The sequence below is a fragment of the Ambystoma mexicanum genome, chromosome 6q (assembly GCF_040938575.1).
Source record: "Ambystoma mexicanum isolate Mex_15411 chromosome 6q, UKY_AmexF1_1, whole genome shotgun sequence".
Classification (NCBI taxonomy): Eukaryota; Metazoa; Chordata; class Amphibia; order Caudata; family Ambystomatidae; genus Ambystoma; species Ambystoma mexicanum.
This window is the reverse complement of record NC_090937.1, coordinates 879928984-879942842: the sequence shown is the minus strand read 5'-3', so window position 1 is coordinate 879942842 and position 13859 is coordinate 879928984. Positions and strand designations below refer to the sequence as shown.

At 43.4% G+C, this 13859-nt stretch overlaps 1 protein-coding gene across 4 annotated transcripts in view; it reads right to left on the bottom strand.

Moving 5' to 3' along the window:
- CLCN3 (chloride voltage-gated channel 3) overlaps window positions 1–13859 on the bottom strand; it is a 1376048-nt gene that overhangs the window by 29970 nt on the left and 1332219 nt on the right. For all 4 annotated transcript variants that reach the window (XM_069631401.1, XM_069631403.1, XM_069631402.1 and 1 more), the window contains 2 exons: window positions 8106–8504; window positions 7139–7355 (listed from right to left, as the gene is read on the bottom strand). In XM_069631401.1, the coding sequence (XP_069487502.1) occupies window positions 7139–7355; window positions 8106–8504 (616 nt within the window). The remainder of the gene's footprint in view (window positions 1–7138; window positions 7356–8105; window positions 8505–13859) is intronic.

The following is a 13859-nucleotide window of genomic DNA, read 5'->3' as shown; positions in this document are numbered from 1 at the left end:
GCCAGAAGACCGATGATGGAAGATGGAGCGGTGCGGCATAGAGACTGGTCCTCGTCCGTGGGACCGCATGCCGAACCCACAGCGTCTCTTCCAGTTCATCTGAGCAGAGTTGTTCAGAGTGCAAAATCAGTGTAGAGGCTGAGGCCACTGGGGCCTTGGCAAAGACGTCAAGCATCTGGAGTCAAAAGGCCTCCCATTCCTCCAGCGTGGAGGATTTGGTAGGGAAAGATACCTCTGGGTCCTGTTACACAGAGGAGCGCCTTCTCTTCTTTAAGGGAGAAGAATGGCGTTTGGATGAGCAAGAGCTGTTGTGGTGTTTTTTCTTGTCCTTGCGGATGGGGGACCATTCTTTGGTACGATGCTCTGCACCCGGTGACCTCGAACTAGTTAGTCTGTAGCTTAAAGAGTTTCACCGCCCACTCCGAGTGCCTTTGTGTGCATCGACTAACAGCCCTCAATCCTGTACTTAGTCTTCCTCACTGAGACAGTACAGGACAATCGAAGACGAACATGCCCTCAGTCAACGCAGAGTTTGAAACCTGAGGCCTTTGACAGATTTAGCATTGCACGAAACGACAAGTAGAATACTTCTAACGAAGTAGTGTTCCCGAAACGAGCAGTGCGCGTGGAAAAAATAAACTAAGGTCACAGGGTACGGCGCCTCTATATATACTGGCCTTGATGTCAAGTTCAGTATAGAGGCACAGGGCAGAGCTGATACAGATCTGCACTTTGCCCCTTGGTGGTTGAAAGGCTTCTGAAGAGCAGCTGTGCTGGGAGGTAGATATCAAAGACAAGGAATCCGTGGGAGGAAGGAATTCATTAAAAAACATTGTTACTGCTTTCAAACTGAGCAGGGTAGTTGATCTGCATATTTTTCTCTCCAATTCCTCATAAAAACCTTAGCATGGCAATGAATATTCTATCATCACAATGATTTTCAACGCAAGATTGGAGGTAGTGGATACATCGCAGTACCACTTCTGGAGATAAAAATAAAAATAGACATGCACGTTCAAATTCAAAGCGAAGATTCAAAGTACAGCGTCTTCTTGTATTTAGCTTGTCAATGCCCTTTGCAAGAAGGAGAACATAGCATACAAGTAATAACTATATGTCACCCAGAAGTGGAGGTCTTCGATGTAGACACTACACCAACACACCAACCCCATACACATCAAACCAACACACACACACACACATGCACACCTACCAATCAGAACTTAATTACCCGCAGCATTAAGTGACGACTTACCAGCACGCTTTACCTATCTCCCCCTGCTTGGATAGCTGTCAGACTGAAGTTATTTTTGCCCATCAGCTAAGAGTCACCTTCTTCAGCTTAAGCACACTAGATGATCTGATATGCTTTTGGTTTTCTGGCTTCTGCCAAGGTCTGGGTTCCACTCCTGAGAAGAATACCAATCTCCATCTCACATTGTGTTTGTTACTGGCTTCCACCAGAGAGTGGGCTATTTCCTGCAGCAGGATAGTGATGAACATTCTCATTAATGGTCTCTGGCCAGGCTACTTGCACAAAGCTCTACGTTTTTTATTTGTCTTTTGTATGTGGGTACATATAGTACAAACCTTGCTAGGGAGCAATGGAGTGCTTTACAGTAATGATTGAGAAATACAACAAAGATGCAAGCTGAACACAGAATGGCCCAGAGTTGTATTCCCTAGGTCAGGAGTCTGCAACTTGCAGCTCTCCAGATGTTTTCGACTACAACTCCCATGATCCCTCACCATTGACCATGCTGGGCAGGGCTGATAGTAGATATAGTCTAAAATATCTGAAGAGCCAAAGGTTGCAGAACACTGGGGCCATGCTCATTGCGACCGAAATAGTATTCAAGTAGGTCGGTGCCTAACAAGAAAATGCATGGTGTCTTTTCTTTTCTTGGTCTGCTAGTTTTTCTCATTCCTTGCAATGGTCTGAGCCCTGGAATGCAGTTGCCACCTCATCCAGTGAGTTTTGTTGCAAGACAGTCGGGCATCGAGGCGATAGTTGCTTTATTTGTGATACAGGCCATGTTGAAGAGTTCTTAAGGGGGCTAGGTGTGTGGCCAAGATGCTAGCAAGGAGCTTTTTCAGTTTATCGAGATGTGAGTCTATTAGGGCTTGGACTGTGCTTCTAAAGTCTCGTACTGGAAGTGTCTTTTCCGCAAAAGTTACTATTTGCTGCCAGGTAATCTGCTTTGACGGTATTGTGCTGCCAGAAGGAGAGGTGCCTGACTGTGGAGAACAAGAGTGATTTGGCAGTTGAGTCCAACTCAAGAGTGAATCCATCAAGGGGCATGTCATTCAGCCATTCCTGAATGGGATCCTGGCTATCTGGACAGCCTGCTAGGACAAACTCTTTTTGTAGGATAGAGCATCAAGTTGGTGCTGATCATCCATGATTGGGTCGAAGCAAAGCACTCCCTGCGATGTGAATTAAAAAATATATATATTTTGTATTGCTCTTAAACATGAATGCTACAAATGTACACAACCCCCCCCAGAGATTATAGATCGGTCCTGGTCTGTGTACATCAGCCCACCATTAGTCTAAAGCCTCTTCATCGGTTACACTATACAAATCCTACTTCTTAGCACATAGTATAATACATTATTTATTCATACACAAAAATATTTAAAGCGTTCCTTAAAAAGCATTTATTATAACTTTAAGTGTGTAAGTGTTTAATTGGATACTTGTATTAACTGGTTTCATTGCACAGCTCTATAGCTCACATTCCCCTCTTAAGATAAGCCTGGCTGCTCGGTCACACTACCAACTTGTGTAGTACAGGCCTATATTAAAAGGCGGGTCACCTAATACCAAGGAGACGGGAGACGTCTTGTGTAGTCCCACACCAGTTGGACTGCACTGATTCTTACCTAACAGTACCCCATTTTGTTAGTGAGAAGGCTGATTAATAAGGTATGGCTAGCCATGTTGAACACAGCAGAGAGGTCAAAGAGGACAATGTGGCAGTTCTCTCCTTTCTTTATCCATGCTCTTTTTTCTTTATCCATGATCTGGAGAGCATTGGCTATAACCGGCATGGTGTCAGTTTCCGTGCTGTATCCAGATCTGAATCTCACTTGGTAGTAGCAGAACAGACTTTGTTGGTTGATCTGATCACGGGAGTTGGTTGGCCACTGATTTCTCAATGCAAACCATTGCTCCCATGCATAACAGCACTCCGACACGGTAAGTACAGCAGCATTCGCTGAGGCACACCGCAATAAACTTTACTCCTCATCCCATTACAGCACAGATAACGGCAGCGTTCGCATCGGCTGACCTAGACAAACTATTGCCCCATGCACAGCAACACTCCTACCCGATAAATACACAAGGGAAGCCGGCAGCATTAGCCAAGGAGCACTGCAATAAACCACTCTCGCCCAGGCTGCTCAGGCTTTCCCTCGAGAGAGACCACGAACAATGATACCATGCCGTCCACAGTAGACAAAGAATAAAGAACGATGCAGCCGAACTACATTAAAGCATACAGTACGTATACTGTACACCACCTCTGTGGACACAGGCCAAGTCACGGCCAAACAACCATGCACAATAGAATGCAGCTATGGCTATGTCATTCCGGGCTAGCAATGCACATAGCCGTCCACACTGAAACCCCTGACATACCTCAACACCTCTGCCATTAGCATACAGCGACAACCAACAAAGACAATGCAGTATGGCTGGGCACACATCGAACCTTCAACAATAGCACTCTATCCGAAACCACCAACAGCGCCCACCCACGTGCCTGGCTTTTGGGCTGCTTAATGGAGCCTAGCCAGCCACCTAAGACCTAAGCTGGCGAAAATGCACACAAGCATCTCTTAATCTAAACTCTTAGAACCTCAACCACATTGACTGCGGTCACAGAGGGCGTTCCAGCCACAAAGCGCATTGAGGCCATACAAATGGGGAAAGAGCGCTATATAAATAACCGAATACAATACAATACAATGATTATACTGATGAATGAAGGCTAGCAATTGATTAGTAGTTGGACAGGTCCTCCAGGTCTTGTATGGGATTTTTGAGGAGTGGTTAGATGAGTCCTGTTTTTAAACTGCTTGAAAGCTACCTTGGTTCAACAAGGCATTCAATAATTGGAGGACAGGGATAGAGGCAGTGCCCTTGATCATTTTATGAGGTCATTGCAGAGACTGTCATCCTTGTATGAGAATTTATTTTTACAAATGCTACATGTGTGATAGGAGAGAGATAGGTTTGCAAAGAAATGGGGAGACTGCCTTCATTTTTTATATTAAATGCATAACATGCAGTAGAATACAACACATCTTAAGAACCAATCTAGGATGTCTGGTGGGCTAAGGGAGATTCCATATCTTCGCTGCTCTATATATTGCAGAAATGTGGTCCTAGTCTGCTCTGTGAAGGTAAACACTTTGTGTTCTTGACAATGCAGCCGCCATGTATTAGTCCTGAAGTAATTTGGGTTATCATGCTAGCATCATAAGCACCTGCCAACATTGCTCAGCACTCCAATGCATACAATTTGCCCATTTCTTTTAGTTCACATAATTGTGGAAACTGTAATCTACATGTACTGGCCAATAGAAAGTTAAAGTGCTTTTCTAGTAGTTGGCTCAATGCAGGTGACCAGCCAAACCATCCTGAAATCCCTTACGACAAATGTGACAAAGCGGTGAACTGGATTGCGAACTTCATCAAACTCAATAACCCTATAATTTGAAACTTGAATTGAAGATGGGTCCTGAGCCTACAGAGAGTTTGAGACTTTGGAGTGTTTGCACATTTTTCAGCCCTGCATCAATGGTGATCTGGAAGTTTATCCAATGTATGAATGCAAACAAAAAAGACTGAAGCTAGTCCTCCTTCGACCATTCTGGTTTACAAGGAATGTGCTACAAAATATACTAAGCACATTCCTACATCTGGCAAGTAGTCCAACAAGTCTTTGGCCGAAGCAATATTCAAATATTCTACTGATATTAAAATGCTCTGCAGCAAGATATAGACAGATGCAGTGTTGACAAATGTGATCAGGTGCATAAAGTGAAAAATAAAACAGGAGGGGACTCCAAATATACAATCTATTGCAATAGGTTATAATTGATGTCTGAAGTGTAAAGAATGAACACCTAAATGTGTTCAAATGTTCAGAAGTGAAGAAAGGTACCTCTTCTAGATAAGCTACTTTTAATGAATGTCGTGACTCCTCATATCGATTAATCGCCAGAGTAATATTGTTGAATGTGATTTAAGTGAAATAATGGTGGATAAAGGTGGATTATGGCCAAATTAAAGATTGTGTGTGAGAGTATAACACACAATTAAAAATGAAATATAAGTATTTTATAAGTATTATAGAAGTATATATTTTAGATGTTTGTTTTAATGCCTACCTTTGCCTACATACACAAGCAACCCTGCAGCCCCTTCCAGCTCTGGTACTGCTTACCAACAAACTACACTCAGAAGGCACCTCTCCGTTACGAACAAGATGATAATACTATGAACAGAAGCATAAAGGAGGATGTCCATATTATCCAAAGTCCTCTTTGGGAACATATAACATAACAGCAAGCTTCACATTGGCATAGTTTTGGTGTGGAACCCTGGTACTCTGTGCTGTGTATTCTGATCCCCATTTAACCATTTCATTGCAGGAATGAAAAAGATCAGATGTGAGAGATATCTCATTCTTCTGTCATACAATACATTCGATTAGGTCTTGTTAAGCAGTGATCATAATTGATATTCAAAGTAGTCTGCAGTATGGCTCCTCGTCCAGCAGTGAGTTTTCATTTGCTCCCAACCTGTGAGCATTGATAACTGAAACCCATCCACCACAGCAAATCATCATGTGATATGTTTGCAGCAACTGCAAGCCACTGCTATGATAATGATTGTAAGCTCACGTTTTATTTGGTATTTGTTGCTTGTTTCCTCCTGTTTCACAATGCAGTAGTATAAGGAGCGATTACCAAATTCAATTCAATTATTATCTACTGATCAACCTCAAAAGAATGAAGAACTGAGTTGGCCCCTCTGTGAATTTTCACTGCATGTATCCCCACCAGGCCGCTTTTGCCGTACAGCGGCCTGTCTGGGAACGCAGCATGCACTTAGAGTGCATCCAGGAAATGGGTCTGACAGTGGCAGTGTGAAAGATAAGGTAAGGTGGTGGTTTGGGGAGGGGTATGTGTATATGTATGTGGGTGTGTGTGTGTATGAATGTGTAGCATGTAGTGAATGGTGGGTTGGTGGAGGGTGGCGGAGGTGTCCCCTGTGGAACACATCACATGGTGGGAGGGGAGAAATGGGATTGCAGGAGTGTACCCCACATAGAGAGATAAAAGGGGAGGGGCATTGAGAGGGTAAACTGATTCCATGCAGCTCCGTAAAGGAACTTTGCAAAACGAGTTTTGGTGAAACCAGGTTGCGTGGAAAGATCATAGAACCAGTTGGTCATGTCGAACTTGTGACTGAAAGTTGCACACAGATCTCTGAAGGGAATGGTTACGTGTCTGGGTTACTCAACCGCTAACTACTCTAGTAGACAATATGTCACTGGGTCCACTGCCTGTTCCCAAGAAAGACTTTTAAATAATTTCAATACTTTAAGCCCATACAGCACGTTGTAGTTATGAGCAGGCCTTCTCGGAATAACTGGGATGGATTTGCAAACCCCAGCTATACCCTAATTGGCAAGCTGTATTGGTCCCCTAAATGATTCCTAAACCCACACATTGTTCTTAGGTGTGAATTCCTTTTCTACATAAAGGCATATTTCCTAGGCCTAGTGTTGACCTCTTGGAATGACTGCTTGCACATGGTATTTTGCATTTAATTGAAATATAAAGGATTTCTGTCAATTTCCTGTGTGATAATACTTTGAAGCTGGGGCAGATCCATGTTAGCTCATATACAACCCTTTTTTGAGTGTCTTCTAGTGTTGACCAAACCAATCGGTTTTTCTCTTAACAAAAATGCTAAGAAGCACAGTAGAATAACTGCCATACTAGCCCTAAACACAGCACCAATTTCAGATTGTAAGTGGCTGCATGTCTGAAAAGTACCCAACTTTCATTGCCTGTACCTGCAGTAAATTTTTGTTTTATCTGTCTATGTACTTACCCATTGTGTGTTACAAGGCATTGCCTCAGTCCAAGCTTGCGGAATATATCTACTACGATCTCCATCGGTGTGTGGTCAGTCACTGTAAAGGGGCTCATATCAAGAATGCTGCGCAGCTTTAATGGGCGTGGACTTTCTGCTGGAAGTGATGGTGTATGTTGCGCAAAACAGACTCTGGAACTTCCGACAATGCCCTCTTGCTTTTTCCTTGCATTTTCTAAAAAAGGGAAAACAAAATAGCAAACAGTAAATTATTTAGGTCAAACGTCATTATTTTTCTTCAACACTTTCTTTTCAGGACTGATGCAGGTGATATCCATTATAAGATACAGAGGCGCCCTCCACACTGTATTTAAGTGTAAAAAAAAGTATGCTTAAGGAATTTGCATTTATGTCTGTTTTCAAAAAGGGAGCTTTCAGTATCGTGCTTATGAAGAGCTAGCCTCTAACTCTTGCCTTCACTAAAGAATTAGGAACTACAATTTGTGCTTGGCATCATCTTATTCATATTATGTTGGTATATAATTTAACTGAGAGAAGGCAACCACAAGTTTGAAGTAGCCACATTTTCATTTTTCCTTAACTGATATGTTTAGGAGAATGATGATCCTCGTTTAGAGCAACAACCACAAATGTGATTTTCCACATAATCTGTTAGGTGTTTGTAATGTGTGTATAAAGGAGGTATTAGACTAGTGCCAGGAGAGTAATAGGGACAGTAATAGCAAAAGGCTTCCAGAATTCGACAGTTTAGAATTGTAACAATGTGTGGGGCTAGATTGAGAAATTTTCCAACTGAATGAAATCTAATTCTTCAAACTGTACAAGCAATAGGCCAATATTTTGCCAGCGTGTCTCTCTCACTCGCACTCTCTCCACTGAGAAATACGTTTGCGAAGTACTGCAGCCGTAAACTGTAGATCTGGGAGCTAAATGAGTACACAATCCAAAAAACAAAATTGCTCACCTATTGCCAGGGTCAAGTCTCTCCTCAAAGCAAATCCTACTAATCTCTGGGATTCTTTCGACATGATGACTGGAAAACCGTTGTAGCTGGTTTCATTTATTAAGCTCTCAATATCATCCACAGTCATGTTGTCTTGAGTTAGCACAACCAAAGGTGGTTCATTCCTTCTTGGCCTCATGACATCTCGAGCCAGGGTAGTGTGTGTGAATTCCTCCTTTGCATCCAGAAAGGGGTAGCCATTTAGGCGGATGTGAGCTTCGTAAATACCTTCTCTGCCAAAGGCATCACCTACCCACTTGCTTGTCATCACTGCTGCCATAAGGGGCACAATATACTCTAGTCCACCAGTGAGCTCAAATACAATGACAACCAATGAAACCGTCATCCTGGTCACACCACCTAAAGAGAAAGCAATTGTACATCGGTTTTACACAGAATATTAAAATGGACATCTTCAGTTATTCAATACATTTACTCTCCAAATGAGCTTACTCATTCAGTCAGGCCTTTCATGTTAGTATTTTAAGCCCTGTGCTGTTCATTTCAAGTGCCATTGCACAGGCTGTTTTTGCTATTCCCATTCCTGAAAATTAGCCACTGTAGTCCTTACCCTAGACATGAACATGCACTCTCTACTATCAGGAAGAGAAAGAGACACAAAATATGGCGGGTGCAGCAAATCACATTCTAAAAAATATTTAATAGCGTAGCGGTATAAATTGTCTCAGCTCTATTCATATGGTAAGGACTTTGTTTAATTAAAAAAATAATCGGGTAAACTTCCACCCTAAGTGCATTCACACTGCAGACGTCTTCAGTGAAATTAAGTGTCTAAAATAATTTACAAATCCACTCACTCTTGCTTTGGTCACAGGAATAGCTTCTTCAGAACAATGATCAAGACACTTAAACTGATGTATGCTCAAGCATGCTCGCAGTGCAAGCTGTACTCCTTACCAATCCAAGGGGAAATGCATCACTAGTTGCACAACGACTACAACAAGATTATATTTTTAGTGGGACCATGAACAAGTTATATTGTGCTGCATGGGAAACCAGCAAGAGGATGCAAGATTTAAAACACCTGACCTCACCAGCAAATAATTTTGACAATGATCTTGACAACACTGATTTAAAGGATTCCATGCTGGCTGCATTCCAGAGAAAAATGGAATAGCGTTCCCACGGCCTTAGTCGGGGAGCAGTTTGGGACAGCTTTAGTGAGGAAAGGGTGGGACTGATTTTATGTCATCAGAAGATACCAATAGATGAATCATTTTCATGGCGTCACCTTATGTTGCTTGGCGCATAGGATTGTTGATGTCATCAAGATGGCCACCAATGAAGTTCCGAATATCTTAAATATCTGTTATTTATGGACAGATTTTAAATTCTTAAGTCTCTTTTCAAAGATTTGGCAGGCCTAAAAAAGTTGCCCTAACAACATTTACACTTAAGTCAATGGTGTCTCAAAAATGTGTCAATTGTTTTATTATGAAACCTCATTTGTATGTTCTACAGGAAATAAAACTCATCAGTATGAAATGTTAGCAATTTTTACTTCATTTGAATTTGTAAAATATGATTATATACTTGTTCTGAACTGTTGAAGTGACCAACCTAGAGATAACATTGGTCAGGAATTGTTATCAGAATCTCACTGTCACACAGTACAGTGTAAAAGTTCTCATCACAGTGGAGCGTGGCCCGGTGCACGCAATGGTGGACCCCAACCGACTAGCTCTGCAGCACCCACCCGTATCCAGTTCAATGAGGCCAGGATTTAACTTTTAATCGTCTTTACCTAGACGACATACTTGTAGGTAAACACCCCGAGTGATGGCACCGTCATGTCTCGATGCGCCATGAAAGGCCCGGCGGGCTGCAGATGACCAAATGCGGAGCAACTCACTGCCTCTCTATAGTATGTACCGGGGGGTCAATTCTGTGTTCTGGCGTGTGTGGAGGGTTGAATTTTGTTTATTCTGACCCCCTCCGGTTGCAGCAGCGGCTGGCCTGTATCACTCCTCTTGCGGGTAGCCCCTACGATATCCTGCTGACAGATGCTGGTGGGGGAACCACTGGCCGTCTCGGGGTTGCCGGGGAATGGATGCTGTATAATCAGCTGCGCATGGGGTGATGACCAGCTCAACGAAGCGCCCGACCAGGGAGTCAGATACGCCAAGTGTGGGTCTGCCTTCAGATGCCCCACTTGCAGCAACCAAATTCATCCTGCGTGGATCTACCGGCAAGCGAGCTCAGAGACCCTATCAACATTGGGGGCTGGCAGAGAGGACTTTGCTACCTTGATGGAGGCCCAGTCATCAGATGAGTCCTGGTGGAAGGCCCCACCAACCATCACGAGGTGGCCCTGGTGGCTCAAGCGCACCACAGAATGTATACATTGGCAGAGGGAGGCGCAATATTCCGAGAGAGGACACGCTACTCATAGCAGCACAATCAACATCAACCATTGGTGCAGAAAGCAGCAGGACCCAATTATTCAAACCACCTACCCCAATCTGGACTGGTGCTCTCCTACCCAACACACAATACCACTTGAACTCACAGCCTAACTAAGAGAAATACTCCAGGACCAAGGACCGTACTATTAAAACCCACTGAGGCCGCCACATACATTGTGACCCCTCGTGGTAACTCACTGTCCAAGGTCCACATAACACACTAAGGACAAGGGCAACCAAACAACACGACCAAGCTCGAGCTGGCCAACATACGGTTTGCACATAGCCGAGCAAACAAAGATCAAGATGACCAAGCACTCCAAGAGCCCGAAGTCTGGTGATGTGTTAGCAATGATGTTAGCTGAAGACAAAGCAAAGAAGAACTAAGTAGCCAGCGTAACCCCGATTCATGCTACACCGATTCCTATCCTGCCTATGTATTGCCAAGCCATAACATCAGAAGTCCAAAACCTCCTGGATGACCTTAAAACTGAACTCACAGAGGTGGAACGCAGCGTTGACAAGATGGAAAACTCCTCTTGTGAACATTCCTACGAGGTCGCTGAGCTCACCAACTGGGTGTAAATTCTCAAAGCGCTCCACGAAAGGATAATGGTGAAGCAAGAGAACATTGTGAAATGCTCTAGAAGAAATTAAATTGGGGTACGAGGAGTGTCCAGAGACATCTACGACCCAAACCTTGAAGCCAAAATTCACAATCTCTTTCAGGAAAGCTTACCGCAATGAGCCCATCCATTTATACCAAACATGCATAGTCTACTCTGAATTCCAGAAAGAAACATACTCCCCGATGTACTTAGACGAGAACACTTCTTTCAATTAAAAGAAAAAATCCTGAAGTCGGCCAGAACAAAAAAGTTACATTCTTTTCTGTTCGGCCCAACTCACTATTCTTTAAGACTTCTCATCTACCACCCTCCCCAAACGCAGGGTACTGCAAGAGGTCACATCCTGTTTTCAAGCTTAAGGAATCAAATACAGTTGGTACCCACTTAGTAACATCACATTTACCTTCAACGACCGAGCATGGTCTGTGTTTTCATCCCTCACGACACTGAAGCTCTACCTGGATCCCATACTGATCCTTCCTTGGTGCTCCTGGTATACCCTGGGTCTACACCCATAAGAATAGGAAAGATGCTTAAAGGGTGGACCTGGACAACCAAGAAAATGTGCGAAGGGAAAAATGTAAGCAGCCTGCCCGATATTCTGCCACCCTGGACCAGAACCATAACCTGAACCTTGAAATGCCTGTCTCGGGGACCTAGACTTGGCACTCAAAGGCTGCCATGTGGATCCAAGTTTATCAACCTCATTTCTATGTGAATATAGCAACTCATTGCTGGATGGAGAACGGCAGCTGTGAACTTGCGCACAAAGAGATATGACGAATTGGCTTTATGGCAAGCTTTTCCTCTGTCCCTCCTTTACTTTTCTATGGATCTCTAAAGTCCTCAGTAAACTCCCCTTACCAGGTCAAATCCCTCTTATGTTTATACCAGATGGCATCAGACTACTCTTTACAGTTGGTAGATCCATTTACTGTACCATGACGATAGACAGCAAGCAGTTGAAGAAAATTCACCACGAACATCAATGTGTCCAATTCAAACCCAACTGATGTCCGTATAACTACTCTAGTCTGCATGACATTTAGACACATTTCCCTTCCATTTTTCACAACGGGGGGGGCTTGGGGGGCAAAATAAAGAGGTTTTGAGAAGGGTAAGGAGCTTACCCTTCGCAAAACAATCAGTCTTAGGGACCCACACAGTAGATATCTCTTGGTTAGGGGCCTCCAATTTCATCACAGTCACCATTACGATTTTTTTATGCCCCCAATTAGAACAAGATCACTTTTTCTAAGAGCTAACCTCCAGATTAGCAGCCTTTTTAGGGGGGATAATTAAAGTGGGTCTAGATGTTAAAACAACCCTAAACCCGACTAGTGACGAGATGCTACACCCAATCCCTACAGACTCTAAAAATGCATGGGCCCTGTTAAACTTGATGAGTGTCTTGAACCGGATTGACATTTGGAGGTTCCAATATGAGCAGGAGAGAGATTTCTCCTCCTTCACCCCCCATGTCCACAGGGTTCACTCAAGGATAGACAATCTTCATTTGCTCATCATTGGTCCCCCTTGTATCCGGCTCGGACATGCACATTAAAGCTCTTTCTGACCTTTCTCCCATGTGAATATCACTATAAGTGGCCCGCCTAGGTCCTCCACCCAAACCTCCCTGGAAAATGAAGGACTACCCCCTGAGAGTCCCCCATTCAACAAGATATTGCTTCCCTGATTAATGCCTATTTCAAGACCAAATACAATGTGAGAAACACCACCTAAAATAATCTGGGATGCTTTTAAATCAGTCGTTAGAGGGAGTTTATCTCTAAAACTAAAGACTACACCAGAGCTAGGGAACATTTCTCCACAAGAAATTGGAGCCAAAGTCAAGAAATGTGAGAGAACCCTTACGTACAAAAGTCCCCAAAAGCACTGAAAAACCGTAGAATCACCCGAGCAAACTGGAAGTGCTCCTCTCGGAGCGCACAGCACATTCACTTATAGCCACAAAACAAATGTACTATAGCCAAAGTAATAAAGCCAACAGGCTACTAGCCTTTACTGAAAACCTGAAGGGGGAATTACATCTATAGAGTAAAAGACATAGAAGGAAATACTCACTAAGAGGAGGAGTCGAAATTTGATATCGTTCACTGATACTAAACTTAAATAATGACTGGTGACCCCCCCTAACACTCCCAGACCAAAGAAGTTACTTGCTAGATACCATACACCCTCATCTTACAAGCCCCTAATGGCACTCTTTGGAAGGCCCAATAACCATGGAGGAGGTGCAATCTACCATTCAAAAAATACCCTCCGATAAAGCCCCCTGACCAGACGGTTTTACTTCCGCCTTTTTATAACACATTTATCCACCAAAAATGTCACACCTAACCAAACTAGTTAACTCCTTCCAAGATTCTAAAACCATCTCCCCATCCATGAGAAAATTCTTAGCCTCCATGATTGGCACGACAGGCAAAAAGGAAGCTGAATGCTCCACATACCGACCAATTCTTTTTTTCATCAATGTCGAGGGAAACATTTACAGGAAAATTTGAGCCAGTCGACTAGGTTCTCCATTCTTTGATACAGCAAGACCAAACTAGCCTTGGTCCCGAAAGGGCTCCCAAAGCATTTGACAAAGCGGATTGGAGATTTCTGTGTGAGACAATGGAAGGAATTACATTTGG